At 32.9% G+C, this 24,570-nt stretch overlaps 1 protein-coding gene across 2 annotated transcripts in view; it reads right to left on the bottom strand.

Moving 5' to 3' along the window:
- LOC128986918 (cytochrome P450 4c21-like) overlaps positions 1-21,458 on the bottom strand; it is a 30,570-nt gene extending 9,112 nt beyond the window's left edge. Inside the window, exons 1-6 of one of the 2 annotated variants that reach the window (XM_054407528.1) lie at positions 21,421-21,458; positions 2,646-2,843; positions 2,356-2,474; positions 2,018-2,129; positions 824-1,009; positions 185-260 (exon numbers count right to left, since the gene is read on the bottom strand). In XM_054407528.1, coding sequence (XP_054263503.1) covers positions 185-260; positions 824-1,009; positions 2,018-2,129; positions 2,356-2,474; positions 2,646-2,832 — 680 coding nt within the window. In that variant the 5' untranslated portion in view covers positions 2,833-2,843; positions 21,421-21,458. Of the gene's footprint in view, positions 1-184; positions 261-823; positions 1,010-2,017; positions 2,130-2,355; positions 2,475-2,645; positions 2,844-17,373; positions 17,479-21,420 lie in introns of those variants that run through there. The other variant, XM_054407527.1, reaches the window with a different exon arrangement.
- Positions 21,459-24,570: the final 3,112 nt, after the last annotated feature.

The raw sequence follows: 24,570 nt of genomic DNA, 5'->3' as shown, positions 1-24,570 counted from the left end.
AAAGAGCACTTGATTAAATTCTTAATAAAATAAATATTTAAGCATTAAATTAGGACTTTTCATTGTTGTTATTCTCAATAATTAATAAAAACCGATGATATGCTCTGAATTTGGTTACAATTTGGTTACAATTTATTAAATTAATAAATACCTTATGTAGTAAATAAGTAAATAAATAACTTACGCTTCCACAAGATACATAAGTCCCTTGAAGCCTTTCGCGTTCACATCAATCTCAACTTTAGGTCCAAAAATCAAATCTATAACAGAAAACATGTTTTTACGAATAACATATTTAAACTAAAAACTGTTTTCTACGATTTCAATATGTGCAATTGGAGCTTTTTCAAGGGAAAATGTCTTTTATATTGTTACTATGACTTGATGTGTTGCCCATATGTTTTCTTACCATCACAAAAATTACTAAATATCTTGGCAAAAAATCTATTATTGTTTATTCAGTACAGCAACATTATATATTTTACTATTTGTAATACAGCTGAAAATAACATTGTAGTATATTATTTATTGCATTCCATGCATGAAATAACCACAATATAAACATAATTTTTATAATTGGATAACATATAGTTATATATATATATTTCCTAACAGGTTTGGGATATATTTGGAGAACAAACTCAAGGTCGTGTGGTTAATACAAAATATATCGAATATAATTGTACTTTTAAACATTCGGTAGCCTATTCTTGAATTTCGTCCTCATTTCATTAATCGTATACATAATCCAAACCATGTGAGTGGAATATCTTAATCTCACAAAAAAGTTTATATTGCTTAAGATAATCAAAAATATACTCACTACAGATGCTCTTGAGCCCGAGGTCCATGGTGTACTCTAGGACGTTGAACGGTCCGTTGCCTAGGTGATGGGACATCCGTTCAACAAGCTCTCGGCTGTTGGTATTGAACGTTGGCACCATGTGTTGAACATTGCGTGGGTGGAACATCGGGTTCATATGTTTCCTTGTCACTTTCCACACCGCTCCTGTAAATGAAAATTCAATGAAATACTCAAGAATAATGTTGTTACTTGAATTAAAATACAGTGGAACTTTGATAAGAAGACCCTCAATTACAAGTCGCCCTTGATAACAAGTGTCATTTTCAAATCCCCTTAAAATTATTTTACCCCTAATCACATGTTATTACAAACCCCGATAAGAAGTCAACCTTGATAACAAGTCTTATTTTACAATCCCCATGAGAGTCTTGTTATCAAGGCTCTACTGTATGATAAACTACCTTACGTTAACCCAAATAACATGTAATTTCATCTTAAGATATAAATAAGGATGTTTTATGGGTCAATTTTGGCACAGTTTGGTATGCAATCTTTCAGAAAAAAAAATATTTTTTGGCTTTAGATTCAAAAACAATGTTTATTTTGGTACTTCCATTGCATTCATGCTTATAACGGAACTATACCATATTAGGTAAACAAGACATAATATTTTTAAAGTTTTATTTCTTCTATATTTGAGAGGATAGAGTAAATAGTGGTAAAAAATCGTACGGGAATAATAACCCTCAAAAATGTATCTTTACCGCTATGTTTTATACAGGTAAAAAGGAAAGGTCATTGACTATTGACTATTCAGTAAGAAGACATCACATCCAAAATTGAAGAAGACCAGACACCAAATTCTATTAAAGAGATCGTAGTTGTGTAAGCCAGTCACAGAATGCTCTAGTGTCTAAACCAAGTTGATAGGCTATAACAGTTGCTATAGTTCACAATAAGTTAATTCAGAAGACTTGGAAAAAAAGTTCGTTTATTCGATATAAATCAGTAATTTACTTAAGAACAATTTTCCGTGGTTCACATCAACTACGACGATTTAGATTTTTAAAGTGGTAACGACGTTTACATGGGATTATATTCCCTTATATTGAGGTTGATTGGACAAGAAGTTTACCACTATTGTATGTGGATTGTTTGATCTGAGGGACCATATTGTCTTTAATGATTTATCTAGATTCGCCATTTTCTTACCTCTCGAAGACAGAATATTCTTCCTGAACGGTCCAACCCCTGAGTCCAGTCCTGTTATGAAGTAGTCATATTCATCTGCCTTGTCTGAAGTGTTCTGGCCGTTGAGGATGGTCTAGAAAGACAAATATATGTAAAACTTGCTAAATAAAATATTATGAATTATATTTGGACAGGTATTTTAGTACAAACGTGAACCCCGTGAACAATTAACCATACAAAAGGTCTCACGTTTAATAGCGTTAAGTAAATATCTAAATATGTTCCTCAAACAAACATTTTAGAATCAAATATGTATTAGATTTACTTATCAACTAAGTTTGTAGGGAAAGATTATTTACCGAAATGTCGTCCATATCTTGAAGAACTATCAAGGGAAGCGGTCCTACCCAGAAGCAAATATACTTCAAACCTTTCTCTATTGCTCTGGTCGACATTTCCAGTATAGACCGAGCCATTTCTGAAATTAAGAAATCATAAAATCAGTAATGTAACCTTAATTAATAACTAAGCTATTTTGCACTGTTCTAAAATTAGAACTTAAATCATATCTAAACTGGTTATATACAAACAGTTTATACAACCGTGTAATTTATGAAATTTTACATACTGAACTATATACTGTATTTACCTTCAGGTCCCTGCATAGTAAATAATGCGTGACCCAGGATTGGAACTCGTGGTAAAGCAACAGGTATTTTAGATGCGATTCTTAATAGTTCCCTGTTACTCCATTGGAACCAGATCCAGAAACCGGCGACTAGCAGTAGGCCATAGAGGCCTAAGCTGATCGCGAACCTAAATATGGTGTCCAGCATCTCCAAAATACCTGTGAAAATAAATGGGTTAGAAAAAGGTTACCACAGAAGATAATAACAGTGAGAACTATACAATAATTTATAAATAGCGTAAAACTTATAATCTTTACACTACATATATAAATACCCCCGCCGCAGCAAACCTGCAGACTAAGCGAATTTCCATTTGCCTGATTTGATTTTCAATTAAATCTATTCAAATAACATTAGGTTTAACAAGTACCTAGGTTTGCTGCCTACAGGGTAATAAAGTGTGTTTTTCAGTAAAATATTAACAGCTTAGTATAAAATAAATCGATTGGCCAAGTTTGATCCAAATATATGCATAAACAAGCAAACTACAAAAGTTTACTTATTCTCCATAAGAATAACATGGGAATTTTTAATTTATAATTTTCTCCGTAACCAATTTTGTAACCAATTTGTAACCATACAAAAACACTTCAATATACTGAATTATTTGTTTTTTTAAGCCCTTCAAAATGGTCTAGAAGAAATTTGGGAAATTTTATGTTTTGAGGGTCAAAAATGAGAAAAACCAATTTTACCCCATAAATCCCCCCATAAAACCCCGTTCCCATGGTCCAATCATGCTGGCTCGCGAACTCGTTTGAATAAACATAGGTTTACACGTTTGTACCAAATTTCATCGAAATCGGATCATTTTTGCTCGAGTTACCGTGCTGACGGACACATATATATATATATATATAAATATATATATATATATAAATATATATATATATATATAAATATATATATATATACACGGCCGCGCCCGGGAAGCCAGTCACATAAAATATACACTGGAAGTCAGTCAGTTGCACCCCCCAATATATTTCAAGACTATGATATATATATAATATATGTTGGTAAATATCTTAAGCCTAGACATATCTGAACGTATATATCTCTTTTTTTCTTAAAAATACTAAAATATAATTACGTAAAAAATGCTATGCTAATGCAGTCACCACCGCATTTGCATGGGAAAGCCAGTCACGTAAAATTTGTGCTGCTAAGCCAGTCACTATATATTTTACCGCATACCACTGGAATCCAGTCACTGAAAATCCACCCGGGTATCCCGTCACTTCAGTCACTTTCACCCCTGCCCTTCTACTTTGTGATATTTATTTGTTCTACAAGCTTGAAAATCCGCACCTCAAACAAATGGATTATGGTTCAGGCATTGAGCACTCTCATAACCCATCTTTCGCACTTAATTTTAATTAGTTGTCTTCCAGATTACTTAACAATTACTATTCTACAGATTAAATACCTAAATGTCAATGTAATCTTTGGTCGTCTTAATAGTCGTCCTGGCAACTGTGGATACAAATATGTACCGTACTAATTCGCAAGCGTAAGGTGGGAAGTTATTGCTTTATAGTCGCACAATTAGGCCTATTGTTGAGTCCTTGGAGGCAAGCGGCCATCTTGGATGATTTCAAAAAGCTGCAAAATTTATCGTACAAAAATATTTTTCAAACACCAAAGTGTTTATAATTTAAATAGCTAGTATACTGTGGGATTAGAAAAGTTCTTTGTAGTTTTGAATTATTCTCCAAGGGAGTCCATAAAATAAGTTAACGGTCACGGTCATCTTGGAAAAAGGCCAACTAATACGAAAACAATATCCTGTGTTGCGCGGGCCGTAGCACACAAATAGTTTTCCCGCCTCAAACAATCAAAGGCGTGTGGAACAAGGCAAAATTCTTGTCTCTTTTGTGGCGAGAGGTAGGGGCGAGCCTAACGGGTTCCATTGATGGGCTACCCGGCTACCGACCGACCTGGGGTAGCGACTAGCGAGCCAGTGGATGGTTAAAGGTTCTGCCGGTTATTTCCATCTTATTGCTGGTTCTCGAGCTTTTTGAGCTCGTTGTACAGTGAAATATTACTTCCCTATTTTATATAGCCACAATCAAAGCGATTTTTACAAGAAAGAATGAAGATATAGACTCAGTGATGTGTGGTTACTTAATTAAATCATGTTCCTTGATTGTTTACCCTTTTGTAAGAGCCAATAATCAATCAACTTATATTTCTTTATTTTTCGATTTATTATCTATATCAATTCAAGAGGTAGCCCTGTACCTGGTTAACTAATATACCGATTACATTTAACGTGTTTTCTTTGAGTTACGCCCCATGGGATTCCAAAGTTTCACAATGTTTACATTTTTGAAGAATGTAGATAACAGAATGTTTAACGAAGTCAGCTTTAAATGCTGTCAATAAAGTTCTTTGATTTTGCGGTCCAAAAGGTAGAAACGATTCGATTTGTGAAACTTTTAACTTTTGCTACGGGTCTGTTAATTGGAGATTCTGACATTCTTAATTTAAGGAAGTAAACGTATTAACATGACGTGTTTGGAGTGGGATTTGAAATATGTGACGTGTATCAAACTTTTTCTCTTCAAAATCCTCTCCGATGTAAAACACAGGTACGGCAGCTAGGTTTATTAGAATTCAAAAGTTTTTTAATTGTCCTCCAAAGTTTAGAAATTATTTTTCGATCAAGTTGTTTAATGAATAAATAATTGTTTTGCCAAATTATGTTTCGAAAACAGGAACCAAAAAATAGATCAGGAAATAGATATTTTAGTTCAGAAAACAAAGCCAATCAAATAGGCCTACGTACTTTTTAAATAAAAACACTGGTCATATGGTTTTTAACTTTGCTGTTTATTTACTTCAATAAATTTCTAATAAAATCACCACAGGTACTAATCTATATAAATAAAATTAGAGTTTTGTCTGTATACATTGCTCAGAATCATCAACTTTTAGATTATTTTTACGTTTTAAACATTCAAGAATCCGAAAAAAGTTTCATCTCAATTCCGTTATTATCTCAATCATCAATTATTATCTCAATTCCGTTGTTGTCTATCTTCCGTCTGTCACGGTCCAAAGGCCATTTTACGCGGCCTTCTCCTGAAAACGAGAGTACCTATCAAGATCCTCGAATCATTTTAATGTATTCACTGGATTGGCGAAAGTGTCTTTAGCTATTAAAATATGGCCTCACTACTTTCTAAAAAAAACTTACGGACGTTTAAAACCCAATTTTGTGCGATTTTTGTCAAGTTTTCTCACAATGTTTATCACATAATCATCATATGAAATAGCGAACAGCTGTTCGGATCAAGATTATTTTTCTCTAGCTGTCACTGATATGTTTACATTGAATATTGTTTACAAATACCGCAATCATTTCAGATCAAGTTTCAAAAGCAAATCCAAACCAAGTTGGATTAAAACCGTTTTTCCTTACATAACGGATTTAATTAATCGCAAGTGCAATAATGTGTAGGGTAACCGTAAATGAAAATAGAGCTTCTTTGTGTATAGAATTTCTATCGAGTTTTGGGTTTATAACCGGGGAAAAGACTTTGACTCAGTGTTCTATATGCCTGGGAAACTTACATTTTTTACATAAGCGTTACCAATAGCTTACATATAAGGTTTCAACTCGTTGACGGCACTTCAATGGTGGTTGTGTAAAGTGTTTAGAGACAACTGCAGTGGGTGATTGTAACAGAGGTTTACGGATTATGCTCAAATCGTATTTCTAATGTGTCTTCTCAACGCTATGTGCTGCTCGCTGGACCATACGTCCAACAGACCAATTATCCATCTCTTGGGTTCGTAGGCTTAAACAATTATTCATAAGTTGGTAGCGCATATAACTCAGTGTTCCTTACGGACAGGCCAAGAGCACCTTTGATAGTGAAATTTCCAACCTGAATGTTTAATGGCGAGGTTGAGGTATAGTATTTTAACTATACAGGGTGTTTTTTTATAAACTTGCATCTTTATTTATGTAAAAACCGCAATAGATAGAAATATGCAGTTTGCGGGAATCATCTATTGACGTAGGGGGATCAATTGTTTTGATTTGAATTCAACGTTACATTCACATACCCCCCCTTTGCCCCCCTGCCCCCAACTTAATTTTTTTAAATAGCAAGGTACCCCTTGTGACATATCAAATAAAAGAGCATGAAAAAAGAAAATTTTTGATGAAAAAAAATTGAAAATCGGTTCATAAATTTGTGAGATATTTCCCCCCTCACCCCCCCGGAACTTAATTTTTTTTTTTAATAGCAAAGTACCCCTTGTGACATATCAAATGAAAGAGCATGAAAAAAGAAAAATTTTGGCGAAATTTATTTTTCATTTGATATGTCACAAGGGTGGGTACCTTGCTATTAAAAAACAAGTTATGGGTAGGGGAAAAGGGGGGTGATTATCTCACAAATTCATGAGCCGATTTTAATTTTTTTTTCACCAAAAATTTTCTTTTTTCATGCTTTTTCATTTGATATGTCACAAGGGGTACTTTGCTATTAAAAAAAATTAAGTTCCGGGGGGGTGAGGGGGGGAATATCTCACAAATTTATGAACCGATTTTCAATTTTTTTTCATCAAACATTTTCTTTTTGTATGCTCTTTTATTTGATATGTCACAAGGGGTACCTTGCTATTTAAAAAAAATAAGTTGGTGGCAGGGGGGGAAAGGGGGGGAATGTGAATGTAACGTTGAATTCAAAACAATTGGTCCCCCTACGTCAATAGATGATTCCCGCAAACTGCATATTTCTATCTATTGCGGTTTTTATATAATTAAAGATGCAAGTTTTTAAAAAAACACCCTGTATATCGTTTGGTTAGTTAGGTAAGGTTAACCTAACCTAACTAACCAAACGATATATGGAATTAAACAATCGAATAATCAATATTACTAATTTAGTTGTTTGTGCCAACAGATATGGAAGTGTACCCCTCATAGATCTATTACGCATTTCTTTTTACTTGAAACTGTCAGATACTGTATTTGTTTGTATATAATAGTTTGGCTAGCATATCTGAAAATATGCAAACCAATAGTTTTTCTTTATTTAGGAAGGTTTCAACTGACCACTAGAGGATCCCCGTGCGTAGAACGGGCACACAGCTAGTAATTAATATTTAATTAATACATCTTATCTTACTAATATTATAAATGTGAAAGTTTGTGTGTTTGTTTGTTTGTTTTTAACTGGCACAGAAGATATACTGTTTTTAATTTATAAATAATTTGTCATATTGTGCGAATCTTGGTGATTTGAATTTGGTGATTTGCTTTTTTCTGCTGTTTAGGTGCAGTGGTAGAACATTATTATGGATATGGTAGATGTTTTATACTATATTATACCGTAAATTAAAAAAACGACACGACGAGTGTCGTTGTCAATAATGTCGTCTGATTCTGACTGATGTCAGATGTTACACTGAATCGGTCACAGGGATAATAATTAGTTGTAACCTACCACTAGCTTACCTAACTAAGTTTGAGTGTTGCTATTTGCAGTGTGGGATGATTGCACTGGACAGTTTAGCTATCTATTTCAGAAAAATAAAGTTTAAAATAAATCAAATTCTAGGATCTGTTCTTAAGTTGTGGCCGTTTTGAGATGGATGCTTTCAGAGTTCAGTTTAGCCTAGCCTGAACAACTGGATTAGTAGCTTGACTTAGTGGTTCATCCATGTTTAGTTTATAAACACTAATCAATGCCTAATCTAGATTATAGGTGCCTTATTCTACTCTGTTTTAAAACTAATATACATAGGCATAAGCTTTAATTTTTGTATTAAATACTGGGTGCATCATTAAGGTAACTCCGTTAGGTTGCTTTTTATCAATAAATAATTTCATAAATCACTGATACCCTATATCATCTAAGTGTGCTCAGTACATAATGACACTCTCTCAAAAAAGTACTAATCCTAACCCAAAAAAATATAGATAGGTAGCTTTAGGCCTACAGAGGATGAGTGTTTATATTTATATCACTTATATTTATATGTCTGTGGTTAGGTTTTGGTTATGTTTGCCTTAAGGTGGCTATAAGCTTAGGACTAGATATCAAATAAACTCCCAATTAACTTATAGTGCAGCCTAGCCCTATTTTGTCAGTGTCAATGAAATAGTGCAATATCAAGGACAACCAAACTTGGATATACAACCATGTTTATACCTAAGGTTCCTTTTTGGTACTCACCAACAAGGATCAACCGTAATTATTTTCAGTCAGAAAGTGTCCTGAGTTTCCAGAAAATTTTAACTTATTACATTTTAAAAATTGAGGGTAAATTAAACGTTTCGGTTCTGGTTTTGGAGCGAGTCCAAGTTCTTGCAGTGACTAATACTTCAAAGGAAGGAAGGTGGGAAGATTTTCATACTACTAATAGCCTTCTTTGAATTCAGCGTGAAAAATACTGGGTAATTTCTATAGTTTCGGCCATTTAGGGGAACCAAACAAATTTTTAAAACTCTTCTATCTCATCATTTCAGTAAACTATGATATTATTATTTGAATAGAAGTTAAATGTCAAGAAAAAAATACCGCAAATTATTATTTTTGGGATAGCATTACATTGACCAAGGAATACTCTCAAAGTGTAAAGTTTCCCGAACAAAGCTCGGTCCCCAGCTACTTGTCAAACAACGCAATAATGTACGTTATTTCATAAAATTTGTACCTGAGAAATGTACAAATGGAAAATGCATTTCTCGTAAGTGTAAGCAAATCTTAAAATGATAGGATTTGTAATGATACGATCTTAAAACGAGCAATTCAGTATTCTTATTCAAAACACCAAACACCCGCCACTGGATCAAAATATGCCCGCACGGCGCAATCCAGCACGGTGGGAAGCCCCTCTCGTACAATTTAAATTACGTACATAAGCCAAAAATAAAAAAAATATGATTTAGAACATTTCACTTTTTGTATACAGAATCCACTGTTTTTAAACTAACCTGACCAAAAAATAAAATAAAGTAGTAGCCGACAAAAAAAGTTCCGTGGAAATTTGCTATGTCACGTTTCATAAAACATTAAAAATAATCGACTTTATTTGAATATTTAAAATGAAAAGTACCGGGGGACCAAGCCGTGGCTCAGTATGTATATTTCGATTGTAAAAGCAATATAAAGGAAACTCGTGTTTTCTTTATAACTAATTTCGGCTTTTATTGTTTAAGTTTCAGTGGAATTTTAATTTACTATGATGTAACTTTAAATGGACATTGCAACACATTAATTTATTTTAATCTTACACATTTCTGTTATTGTAAATAAATTATAGAAATCTAAAAAAAAATAAAAGTAGTATTTTTTTAAATACGTTCCTAATGAATGAATTAATATGCGATCACAGGTTAATACAGTAGCAATCAACTACACAGCATTAAAACAGCACAGTGTATGTAAGGGGTGTGATTTATTTCTTGGTACTAAATTAAGTCATTCTTCAAGTATAAGTAAAACTTCAGCATGGGCATACTCTCTAACGTACTATCATATGATGGATTAGCTGAAGGCAGATAAATCCGATTCAAGCTTATATTGCTTACTATAAAGATTGTTGTAATACAATTAATTTTAACTAGTGGTCGAAAACTCGACCAAAAATATGTAATGTACAGGTTTCAGATGATTTAGGCCTAAAATTTTTTTCCCCGTGTGAGTAACTAAGGACTTCTGGATAATTTAAATATGATATTTATATGTTTCTTACTCAGGAACAATGCCGTTCCGGGACACTATATAAATGGACGTTAACGTGATTATAAATTTGCATTTTACATAGTCAAAATACAATAGGTATTGTGCAACCGTGATATGTTAAGTCATTAACCTTGGTTTACTAATAAAAACTACACCGTATGTTTACTCAAACAAAACAAAACTTGCTTACTGTACAGCAATAAATCACGTAAAGAACAAAACAAAAATGAAAATGTAGACTAGAAGACTACTGATACCGTAGTCATCCTAGGCTACTACTACATGATGTTTCAGAACAGAAGTATGGGGATAAAAATATTAAATAACTCATAAAACACCATAAAATCATAGTACTGTACTTAAGTCTTTCTGGTAATAATAACAATGATAAAAATAAGATAAAGATAAAAATGATGTAAAACACCTCTTATTATTTCTCTTTGTTCTATTCTTTCTTTGGTTTCTCTACATCCACAAGTTGTCATGGTTACTAATCACCCAACGACCCAACCACAAAATATTGTAGTGTTGTGACAGGAGACAGAAGCAGACGATTGTCAGTATGTCAGTGTCAGTGCAAGATTGTCAGTCTGTAGGTGCGAGCGTATAGGTTGACCTTGACGATACTGACCGATATTTCTCCGTTTTGCTTCCATCTTATTTTTGTTAAATGAACTGTAATATTTCAATAATTGGGAACCTACTGCACATAAAAATTACCGTAAATAGTTAAATATATCGTTCATATCGAAATATTAGACTGAAAAACACAGTTAATAAAACATTTTCTTGGGATTTGTGAGGTTATATAATATATAGGCATCATGATGATGCGACTCCAGTTAAGCGAGGTTCTACTGTATTTGCAAGTTAAAGTTACAAATAGAAAACCCATTATGGTTTGTATTCAATGACCGATGTATTATACAAAATAAATTATAACTTATTTTGATATTAATCAGCAGCATTTATTACAGCTTGCAGCACTTATTGGTATATATAAATATCCCAGTTACTATTAGTAAAAAAAAAATAAACACAAAATTGTGTGGCCATTCAATTTTTATAAACACAGTGTTAAACATTTGACTCTGCAGAATACCGGATGGTAAAGAGTGTTTGGTTTCAAGAAAATAAAATAAAAAATAGTTTAACCTGCTTTACTATTTATTTTGAAAAATAATAGATAGGAAACCATAAGGATAGGTATGGGATTGAACTGTAATAATTACAGGAAAACTTAAATCGTAAAGTCCACAATCTGTACATTGTTAGAGAGCGAGAGAGAGAGAGAGAGAGAGAGAGAGAGAGAGAGAGATTTGATAAGGAATCTGAAAAGTAAACAAATAATCGTTTCTGGCGTTCGTTATATTGTACCCCCCTCCCCCCCCCCGTATTTGCACTCGTGACCACTTTTTGTTGCTTCCTTATCATTCATCCGTCCCAAAATATAATTCCTGTAATAGTTTGTTTGTAAAATTGAAATTATTATAAAAATATTTTATCTTTCGAGTGTAGTTTCATAGTTATTCTTATCAGATAGAATAATATCGTTGTCATATGTAATAGTTACTCCTTCGCGTTACGCAATTGCGTAAAAAACAGTTCCAGTATCTCGGACAAGATTCACGTATATTTCTCGAGATAAAGAAAATCCGTAAAGTTCCCGGTCCGTGGAAACACTGTAAATACTAGGATAAAAAATATTGTATAGAGGAGAAGTTGACTAAAATTTCAACTGAAGGTAAAATAAATCAAAATAACTTAAAATATGAGATGATGAACGGGTAGGATCAAGATTCAACCAATTATAATTAATTAATATTCGACGATCCTTATTAGAGGTGCATCATATTTATTTGGAGTATGAACATGTTTAAACATTAACACGTAGTTAATCACGATCCCAACACAAATAGTAACAAGGAGTAAACGAAGGTTACAGACCGCTGGGTTTTACCGCTACAAAGTAGGGTAGGGTGCCGTACTGGCTACACTACTCAACGATAGAACACACGATGAGACAGTCTCCGCATTGGTATTGCAGTTACGCTTATCGACACAGGCAGCAGCACCGGTTTGCTGTTTTCATACGTATAAAGTGCACGGGAAGCCATACCTGACTGGCTTATGGGAGAGCTGACTGGCTTTCGGGCGGGTGACTGCCACACCGTGTAAATTACCAGCGCACTGACTGCCAAACCGGGTGGGCACAAAAGTATATATATATAAATATATATATATATATAAATATATATATATATATATATATATATATAAATATATATATATATATATATATATATAAAATATATATATATATATATATATGAATTTGAACGGATGGTGTTTTTGGCTTCTAGGAACATCAAAATGAAAAAGTAAATCGGTCCCGGGACTAAGTCTTACCATGAGACCTACGGTAATAGCTTATTCCCTATAGGGAAATTCGCTAAAAACACAAAGGTAATCTTATACCATTTGCCCTCGATAAGCCATTATTTCAACAATATCCTTCAAATGATGTCCTTGAAAATGTTGACATTCTTCGAGTAAAAAAAAGAAGAAAAACCCGTCGAATACGCTTTCAAGCAATTCTTGAGGAATCGCTTGAAACCTCTTTGGGATTCTCTGCCTGAGATAGAGGAGGCATCTTGTATCTTGTAGGGTTTGAAATCTAGATATTGATGCAAAATCCTTCCAAGAGAACTCCTAGAAATTTGAAGTGCCAAGTACTTTTTCCTGACGGACTTTGACTGACGCGGCTCGTTCTCCACATCGACTGGTGTGCAAAAAGTTTCCAAAATTCTTTTTTTTATTTTTTTGTTGACGCCGCTCTTCTAAATAATTATGAAATTTCCAGTTCTCTATCGTTAATCGACTCAGAACATATACGAATATAGGAATCATTATTCTAAAAAAAAAACCTTTCCACAACAAAAACACTGTGTCCAGGATTCCAAAAAGCCATATTTACTAAAACTGTATCGTTCAATTTTGTTTATGAGCACAGCTGTTTACTCATTGTTGCAATATTCATCTGGAAGCTAAAATAAATCGTTTGGTTCTTATTGCACCATCCTATATAAATACGATTTAAAAAATGATTCAGCAGTCAACAGCCCAAATGATAAATATCTCTAAGCAGAGATATTTTCATGTATTAATTAACATCCAAACATTCCAGTGTGTTTTCTTATTGGATATATTTAAAAGACAAAAAATAAACCAGAATTCATATTTCAAGACAGAGGTAGCCTAAGTAATCTTTGGTGAAAAAATTAGATCAGTTTTTGTTCCCGACTGAGAATAGTAGTGTTTTAGCTAGGATCAATTATCGAAATCCCATCAATCAAGGATAGCTGGGTCTAACTATGAAAAAGGTTATGGGGGTTTCCTATACAAACGTGCATAATTCTGAATAGTAGGTGAGCTGGTAGGAATTAACCCTCTTACAATTATAGCTAAACCTCAAATTTATTATCATAATTTACTTGCTAAGCAAAATACTAAACAATTTAAGAATGAATTTTCAGATTTTTCCCACGAGGTTAAAAATTAGTTTAGTTATTCATTTGCCTTTTCTCCATTTTACTAATTCTGGTATAAATATAATACCTAAATATTATATCATATTTCCAAACAAACTGAAGATATAGTAGCCAATATAGTACTACTACTCAGACCACACACAAAAACTATTTATTTATCAGGATTCTGCGACCTTTAAGTTATAAATGGTTTTTGCTATGATTTTATGATCTTTTTTTTTTATTCAGTCGAAGACTTTAAAAACTGCAGTAAATTGTAAATAAAATTTATTTACTATTGATTTCAGTATGACTAATGATAGTCAATCGTATAACTAAACACTACCCAACAAAATTACGATTCGATTGCACCTTGTTTCCTGACCAAATCCGGGAAAGTCGCAAATAATAATAATATCAATAATTCATGAGCTACGTCTTTATTTCATATGACGTTTTAATAACCCCTGTTGTTATGTAAGGTTTCCAGAACAATTATTTCGTAATTATTTGATTTTCAGGAAATACCAGTGTAATGATTGTTAAGGAACAACGAGAACTATAATAACATGAGATAGTTTCGACCTTGCAGACCATTGCGACGGATTAAGCAAGGTGGTTGACTTTGCACACGTGATCAGGTAGCTACGTGCCTGGTAGCTCAATTAACATCAGACATTGACAATTTGAAGGCCGAGCTTTGATTGAGGAGTGGCTTAACACAGATGAGTAGTGGCTACATGTCAGAATCTGGGGACCGAGCTTTGATTGAGGAATTATTTGAGACAGGTGTGTAGTGGCTACGTGACTAGTTATTTGTGTACCATTGGTCTTTGAGCCTCTGAGGGCCGAGCTTTGATTGAGGAATTATTTGAGACAGGTGTGTAGTGGCTACGTGACTAGTTATTTGTGTACCATTGGTCTTTGAGCCTCTGAGGGCCGAGCTTTGATTGAGGTATTATTTGAGAAAGGTGTGTAGTGGCTTCGTGACTAGGTATTTGTTTACAATTGATCTTTGAGCATCTTAGGGCCAAGCTTTGATTGAGGAATTATTTGGGACAGGTGTATAGTGGCTACGTGACTAGGTATTTGTTTACAATTGATTTTTGAGCATCTTAGGGCCAAGCTTTGATTGAGGAATTATTTTAGACAGGTGTATAGTGGCTACGTGACTAGTTATTTGTGTACCATTGGTCCTTGAGCATCTGAGGGCCGAGCTTTGATTGAGGAATGACTTCAAACACGTGTGTAGAGGATGCGTGATTAACTATTTCACATATGGGGGCCAAGTTTTGATTACCAGGGATTTTTCTTCTTATTACTTTTTGTAATGTTGGTCATTGATCGATTAGGTTGTGTCATGTAGTACAGTAGGCCTAATTGATATCCTTATCGCGGCCTTGTAAAACGGAGAAAACTGTTTTTTGACATAGGGGACAGGGGACTGGACTTTGCTTAAGGGGCAAGTGCTGAGCTATCTGCCATGTACTTCTTATGTAAAGCTAGTTATATAAATTTTTGTGGAAAGTAAAGGATACGTTTTGAGTCACCAAATTAAATAAGATATTTATGGAATATCCATTACTACTAGGTGTTTTTTTTTTTTTTTTAGCTTCGACTAGTTTTCAGAAATTTGGTTACTTTACAATACTTGTCAATTCTTAAGTTAAGCACGATATCTAATTTACAACGAAATTCATAGAATTAAGACTATTAACTGTGCAAACCAAAGTACTTAGGTTACCTTTTACTTAAAAAAATTAGTTAGCAATTATTATGATTAGTAACTAATCAACAATACTGATAAGTAACTGTTATCAATAATATAAATTTCGTGTGAGGACTTTATAGGTATAGATAAACTAGTATCCAACACGACAATGAGAAAATTTGTAAATTTGAGGATTTATATATTTTATTTTCATTGAAAATACTAAGATAAGGAAATAATATAAAATAATTGTTACATCCTTAAAAGTCATGATATATTAATTTATGAACCCATCAACAACAAAAAGAAGGGTAAAAAACGATAGAATTTTTTTTCATGTAGTACATTCAATCCTATTTGTTTTGGAATTGCGAATGGATCGATAAAACAACTTAGCTAATTCACATCAATCATTTCCAGATGAATAAATGTTTTTCAAATACAGGGTAAGTGCTATGAATACCGCATTTATACAAGGCCAAAAGATACGCATAATTTAAAATGCAAATTTCCCGTCTCTAGTGGTTTCATACGTAAATAAAAGGGCTTTAATATAAAAAAGTAATATTATAATGATTAAAAGCTTTTATAAAGCCCCTTATACGCGATTGTAGATTTTATATTTGAGTGTGACACAACCCATTGGATCTCAGTTGTTAAAAAAGTAAGAACTCTAGACTTCAATTATAATGGTAAGGTTCAAATCCAGCCAATAACTAATGCGTTTTCTCTATGGCAATATATCGTATGTATTAAAAATACATATTTTAATACAATGTAAAATTTGAAACATAATTCTTTATTTTAAAAATACTTACAGTGTTCAATGTGATTTTAAAATCATAACATTGCTGTAATTTAAATTTCATAAATTGCTATGTTTACTTAACAAATTAATATATGTATATATTTTTTTTTATAAATTAATAATGTATTGACATTAGGTTAAACTTTTCCCCTACGCACAGCAATTCTCTATTTTGGAACTAGAAATTTGTGTGTATTTAAAGTTCTAAAGTAATGAATTTTGTACTATTTAGTTAAATCACCACCATAGTTTACCAATGCCTAAGGAACAAAAGTATACAAGCTTTTTTACAAGAAATTTACCCCTATAGTGCATTATCTTGCATTAACATCAAAAATTCTTAAAAATATTCTCTTTTAGTTTTCAGAAAAAGTGTCCAAGAGACATGGATAATGGAACATATCTTGTGGAAGGCCTTAAATTGAAGACCTTGAGGATCCAGGAAAAGAAACAGACCTAACAAAATGGAGACGAATGGTAGGGAATTAAACTAAGAAAAAATATAAGGGCCTTAGGGAAAATCGAAGGCGTTAGTGGTATATATGAATGAATACCCTATGCTGCCAGGGGAAAAGAAGAAATTAAGTAAGTAAATAGTGGAGTATGTAAGTATTTTTTTTAATATATACGTTTTGGAATTTAATACAGGAAATTTAACTTATAAGATTAAATAGTTCAATCTCCCTTTTTAGCTACGTACAGAATCAAGCCCGTCGCACTTATACTAAAGCCAGATGATGACGACTAGGAAGAAATCGTTATTTTACAATGTTATATAACTTATAAATCTATAGGGTAATACATTTTAAAATACCTTAAGAAATATATGTACAACATTTTAAAATCATAAAAAATATTTTGGCACAAAATATTAAAGATAAAAACAAAAATAACACACGAAAATAGAAAAAATAAAACTTTTCACCCTACCTGTCGTCCACATAATCTGGGATATGTACTTCGCTACATCGATACACTGACTGACTGACTATCCCTCACACACACGACCTTGTACTACTACACTTGCACTTGCACACTCAACCATTATAACAAAAAAATGTGGATTGCGAAAATAGTTAAGGCAGACTAGTATAATTATCTACCACTGCATCGCATGTGCCTTTGCTTGACGTTTTGATTTCCCACTTCGATAAGGCGAGAAAATTGTGGTAGTTAGTAGGTACATGGCTTAATACATTAGTTAACTCAAGGTGTCATTAGGACTTATTGGTTAAATGATGGTTACAACCACGGTTTGAATTGGTTGCAAATTGGTTTGTGAGATTACTTTATTGTTTTGCGGTTTTGTTCGCGGTTGGCATTATGGGTCGTTAGTCAGTAATTGAGAAGCTTAAAGGCTTTATGAAAGGCTTTATGAATATTGAATCTGGTTTTTAGTGTTTGGTTTTATTCAATTTTATTGTGTAAATTCGTAAATGAAAAATTCGATTTAAATTTCGTATTTTTTATGGGTTGAATAGTTCAATTAACAATAGAAATGTATGGTAAAGAATCGTTTTCTTACAAAAAAAATTAGGCCTCTCCGCCTCTAACAGCTAAATTTGTACTATACAGTATTATATAACTCCTTTTAAAAATGTCATCGGAATAGAATTTACTATTATATAAAAAGTTTTTTCTTAGGGTACAAATATTTTAAGACTTTTGGCTTTAAAGCTACGCAGCATATGATAAAGTTAAAACTAATTCGGTAATACGAACAGTTATTTCTTTTTTTTAGATCACAAACAAAAATTCCTAAAAAGTTTCCTAAAAAGTTTTAAAAATTTATCCTACACTAAATGATTGACTAAAATGACTTTTTCATATTTTTTTTAGTGACTAACCTATTTCGAATATAGGCCTGAGATTCTAATATTAGATAACCGACCACAACCTTATAAAGTAGGGTGATGTAAAATTGTGCGTCTTTGGTTATGAGAGTGCAAGACTTTTGTAATTGTGGTCCATATTCAAATTACGCCAATTTCAGACAATATATTCTGGGCTATTATAAAAACACCGCTGCTCTATGTTGTTCATTTGACACATTTTACTAGAAAAAAAAATATATTCTGTCCTAGTATGATAAGAAATATGGAGAATTCCATTTTCCATTTGCCAGTTTGATTTCTAAGGTCATAATTTAATAATCAGGAATCACCTCCAAAAATTATTTGCCATGAAAAAGGCACGTGGAAGGAGTGTCTTGTAACGTAATTATGTAAGAATTAGTTAGGCTAATTATTGAAATTATAGCCTAACAAGTTTAGGCCCGGTAGCGATGACGAACCTTGTAGAAATGTGTAAAAAACGTTGTGGCATTATCACGGTCGTTTCATTGCCCATGGCTGGATGTTATATAAGTGTGTTATTATATGTGTTATTTTTGCCAACAACATAACATTGTTAGCATTACTTCTCATCAATTTGTTTTTTCAATTTTACATAAAGAAAATTTTCTTGATGGTTAAATCTAAAATGATTTAGGCCTATGGTAAAATTATTAGTTTACAAATTTAATTAGTTTGTATTAAAATAAGATGAGGTATATACCAGACGTGTACAAATTGCAATTATAATAATAAGATTTTTATGGACATAATTATGTTTGTTTACTTGGTCTTGTGTGTTTGTAATATGTAATAATGTAAGTATGACTATTGTAATGTGTAATGTAATGTGCCTATGATTTTTAATCTAAATGCTTAAAGCGAACTATCAAAAATTATATGTATTTTAGATTCAAGCTTGCCTATTCCAGGTTATGCCGAATTGATAAGCAAATAAAATTCAAGGTATCAATTTAGAAGAAAAAACTAACAAACCAAACCTAAAAACCTAGAGTGAAAGAATTTAGTTTATATTACTCATTACAACCACGATATTTATTTATAGGTGGTAAAGTTTAGCAGCTTCTACATAAATTTTCTGTAAAAACCAGTTTTATGGTAATTGGATTGTAATATGCTACTCTTAAGATTTTTTTTAATCCGGACAGCGATTACAAATAAATCTATTTTCAAGAGCTTTGGTTGGTTGTAGCTTACACTGGAGATCATATTTATAGCCCTCTCATATAGCTGGAGGATTTCTTTTATGTGTATTATTTGCAATTTATATTCTAATCAATATATTATGCAAGTATGTATCTCCTTGCTATAGCCAATACGTTCTTGAAAGCCGAGGTCAATATCAGCTGTCTGCAGTTGTAAGGGAAGGGTTTGTCGATTGATAAATATGAGGATAAACCTTGGATTGTGCAGTCATTCATCAAATTGACATTACAAAATATATCTTTGTAACGGTTAAGCTACGTTTCCATTCCTACAAATTTGTGCCGGGCACATGTGCCCGCCGTGTGCCCGGCACAAATCTCCGAATTTGTTGGAATGGAAACAGTCTGGTACAAGTCACGGCACAAGTGCCCGGCACAAATTTGTGCCCGCCGACTGCGCGACAAAACATGTGCCCGAGTCGCGGGCACATGTGCCCAGTTGGAATGGAAACGGCTGGGCACATGTACCTGCAACTCGCGCATGCGCAATCCTCCGAACTACTGCATGTTTATAGATGACAGGTAATTATATCTTTAAATTTCGTTGAGTTCGTTGGAGGACATTTTTGAAGCCACTTTGTACGCGCAAATCTCTCATCAATTAATTAAATGCTCCTTCCTATGGTCAATTATCAATTATATAAGATGGGGACGCCACTATGTGCGGATTTTAACCCAAATATGACTGATGGTCTTTTAGCCAAAAAACTTCTTATCCACCATCTAGGTCGTTTTCTTCTTAGTTCATTGTATGCACCAGCCATAAATAAAAAAGCAGAGGATGTTATGTCATCCATGGGGATTTGTAGAACACAATACAATCAAAATCACCACCGAACTTCACCACACCACTTGCCTGCCAGTTGTAGTCACGGGACTTGTGCCTAGAATGGAAACGGCATGACAAACTACGTGCAACATGTGCCGCGACATGGTCTCGACATGTGCCACGACTTGTGCCTGCCACTTGTAGGAATGGAAACGTAGCTTTAGGTTATACAATAATGATCAATATGTTTAGTGTATAGATAGTGCTTGTCAAGATTTCTAGCTTCAAATAGCTGAATTATTTTAAAGCGGCAATTAAATCATGTATATAAATTATTCTACAAGACAAGTTAAAAAAACTTATAGTAATTTTTGTTTTGGTACCAGTAACGATTAAAATTTTAAAATATATAAACCATTTAACTGATATCTACAAAAAGTTTGATTATGTGACTATAGTAATTGCACCACCATTAGTAATTACACAATTCAATATATATATATTTATTATGAAACAAACTAGAAATAACAAATTGTTCATAAATATTAGTTTTATTTTACCATAAATAAATTAGAATGGCCTGGTATTTTAAGTTTTTCTTAGTTACTGTTGCTTAAGTTTTCCAATATATTAATGCATACGGTTGAAATTTAAAAATATATTGATTGTTAAAATATTTACAAAAAAATAAAAATAAATTTTAGGCCTATAACATACAAAGATCGCCATAAGCATTTTATTTTCTCTATTAGATCAAATAAAATAGATTAATTTTCTTTCGATTTAAAATATTTTTGGGATGAATATAATTCCCTATTGGATAGATTTCAATATATAAAATGCCCGAGTAAACATTGTGAAGAAAAATATACCAATAAAACTTGTAATTTGTCAATATGAATAAAAAAGTTAAATACAGCAAACGTTTTTGATATCTTTTACCCAAATAAAAATTTACTAGTATATCTAATCCGTCCATGTTAAACTAAAAGTATTTTCATCCTCTAAATGAACGACAATTATTAGCTCATAAAAATGTACCATCTAGCAATTCGGCAAATAAACACTACTATTTTCTTACTAGTCTACAACACAATGTATTTATTGAAATACTAAAGTATTTATATTAATATTATTCTATAACACATACCTATAACATACGGTTAATCCAAAAAGTGCCTCTGCACCTCGACGGGCCAAAACAGAATGTGAAGTTACACGCTCTAACTGCCCAAGTCAACTCGAATGCCCTTGCTCGCCTTTCAAGGTCACGGGTAACCTGTAATTACTATAGTGCTATAAGCTATTAAGTTTTAGCCAGTATAATTGACCTATTACCAAAAACTCACATTAGATTACTATGTTAGCCTTCAGAGCGACAGCCGGGTCAGAAATTAGATTTGGTGCGCACGCCATGTTCCTTCCTCATCTTCAAGGTCACTGAGGTCGATGCTTCCGGAAGATCTACTACCCGAAGAAGTGTTGTTGAGGTTAGGGGAGACTAGAGCAAGTGTGATGGAGGCGGTGGTTTTGAAAGTTGACTAGCTCACGGAAGGATTCGTTGAAGTGGTGTTTGAAGAAATGTTCCAAGAAAATGCCGTTGATGGTCTTACGGTGAGTGAAAGTAGATAAGGAATGTGAGACTTCAGAGGTTGAAGGTTTTTAATAAAGAGTTCTCAAAAACAATTTTAATTGAAATATGTAGTATTTTTCAGGATATACTGCCCTAACGAAAAAAATAAGATTTTATTATTTTACGGTAAGACAAATGGAAGAAACGAAATATTAAAAGGTGAAAGTTTAATTTGTTAGTTTTTGCTATTGAGTATAAATGAAACGTGAAACTAAGAGTATACATTTTCAACCTTGTAATATACGTAAAGGTAACGTAGTTTTTGGGTTTACTTAAAAGTCGCTTATACAGTCTGTTGAAAAAGTCTTAACACACCCAAAAGTAAATTAAACGGTGTAAGAAAAAATTGTGCAACTTCAAGATATCATTACATAACTTTCTAGAGTTTTGCAAGATAATCAAAATTTTGCACCCTTCCCCTTTAAGATTCAAGATATCTATGAACGGCTGCCATTTTTCACTTGGTTACCTGTTTTGAGTTCAGATTTGTGGCATTGTATTATACTAACTAAGAACTTTAAAATAAGGGGTCACAAAATGGGTCTTTATATTTGAAAATCTTTAGTTACGCCCTATCAAACCTAAAGGGGGAGGGGGGGGAAAATTTAGAATTTTTGCTAAAAGCTAGAAAGTCATAATATAATGATATGTTGAAGTTGCAAAACTTTATCTTACGCAGTTTAATTTATTTTTGGGTGTGTTGAGTCTTTTTTAACACCGTGTATATTGAACCTCATTTACGATGATAATTTGACTATTTCGACAGCAAAAAATACATGTGAAGACAAAATTAGTCCTCTGACTAGTGTAGCTATCCAATAAAACATTTTTGAATCAATAACGATTTTATCATCATACAATTTCTAGCCAGGCATTTTAATAATATGTCTACAGGGAATAAAATACCGAATAATATTTGGAGAACAATATTTAGCTAGCATATTTGTGCCATTATACTACATATGGTGCGTAATCTCATATTTCAGCAAAGCCAAACAAAGTATGTCCTTGCCTTCCCATGTTATTTTGACCTTCCATTTTATTGCGTATGTTTCTTCCGTAGTCTCATCACAGGTATAATTGATTATTACATTTCCTCAGGTGAACTGAAACATTTCCTCACCATTTACAATGCGTAATAAAGCAAGAGTGGTAATTGAAGTTTAAACAAATCTCAAAAACTCGAATGAAAAATGAAAGGATTTTAGAAATATATGATTCTACAGGATTAGTAATGTACTTTAAAGCAGTTTTTAAATGTAGACATATTTTCATATGAATATATTATATATATATATATTATAATATATATATATATATTAATAAATTATATACCTTATACGTATAAAATACTAACGAGGCAACTTAAAAGTGCCTATCATGTAACCTTAGAAACGATCAAAACTCCAGCATCTCTGGAGGCTATGAACCTTCGTTAATGGAACTGGCTCACCTTTACAACTCCACTTGTGAATGATAAATGATAGGCGGTTGCTAAACAGTATCTCGATCATTTAATTACATGTTTATCACACTTATGATGATGCAGTGCGTCGGTTAAGGAAGGAAAACCTCACAAAATAATAAACTCATTTGGTGAATCAACAGGAAATCCTGGTGCACTGATGTAACAACTCATCTGCTTGAAATAGGTAATTTGAAAAGCCAAAGGATTATTACTGATGTATTTCTTACAGTATGACTTGTCACTACATACACCCGTAAAAATTCAGCCAACCCGATATTTTTATGGAATTAATTGTAATTTTTATCTAAACTAAACGGTATGGCTGTGTTTCAAGGGTTAAGAGTTCTTGGAGCCTAGACTATTGAACTCATAAAACAATATTCAAAACTACAAAGAAAATTTCTTATCCCACATTGTCCTAGATATTTAAATGATAATCACTTTGGTGTTAAATATTTTTAGATGGTAACTAACTCTCCAGTGGCTGTTTAAAATCATCCAAGATGACCGCTAGCCTCCAAGGACTCTTAAAGTTTAGTTTTTGAAGCCTTCGCCAATTGATTTTTAATTGGTCAAGTGTACAAAATTACTACCTTAGGACACTATAGAACCGTTTTTCACATTACTTCTGTATATTGACGGGATTTGAACCAGATACCTTGGGAACCAAAATCACGTGCTTAGATCAGCTCCCTCTTCTGTACACCCTATTTTTAAATACTTCTACATTGTAAACTGCAGTAAATGTAACGTTCTTTTTCAAAGACAAGAGATCCCAAAGATCTCTATTAGCATAGGCTAGCCATCGCCGTAGCGTTTGGAACCATAAAAAAGAGAAATCGGACAATTAAAGCTTTCACCGATCATAAGGACCGAAGATTCGACTCATGAAACTAATGGCTCAACAATTAGTGTAAGGTGAAGTACTGCTGGGATCGTAACACTAGTTATGTTTGTTGATGATACGTTACTGATGCTACGGAATGACACTGAATAGCTGAGATCAGCAAGCATCTCTGGCAAGTGACCACTTTGTGCACCAATAGATGAAGACATGTATACTAGAGCAGAGCAAGAAAGAGAAATGGTTTGAGTAGCTTTAAGTGTTGTGCAAATGTGCAATTCTCAGGTATATTCTTCATTGTTGATAACATGAATTTCTTTCATTCATACGGTAGGCTATAATAAACGTTGAATAT

The sequence above is a fragment of the Macrosteles quadrilineatus genome, unplaced genomic scaffold (genome assembly GCF_028750875.1).
Source record: "Macrosteles quadrilineatus isolate MER2022 unplaced genomic scaffold, UCM_ALF_1.0 Scaffold_2__2_contigs__length_208266976, whole genome shotgun sequence".
Classification (NCBI taxonomy): domain Eukaryota; kingdom Metazoa; phylum Arthropoda; class Insecta; order Hemiptera; family Cicadellidae; genus Macrosteles; species Macrosteles quadrilineatus.
The sequence above is the reverse complement of the archived record's forward strand: the minus strand, read 5'-3'. Positions and strand labels throughout refer to the sequence as shown.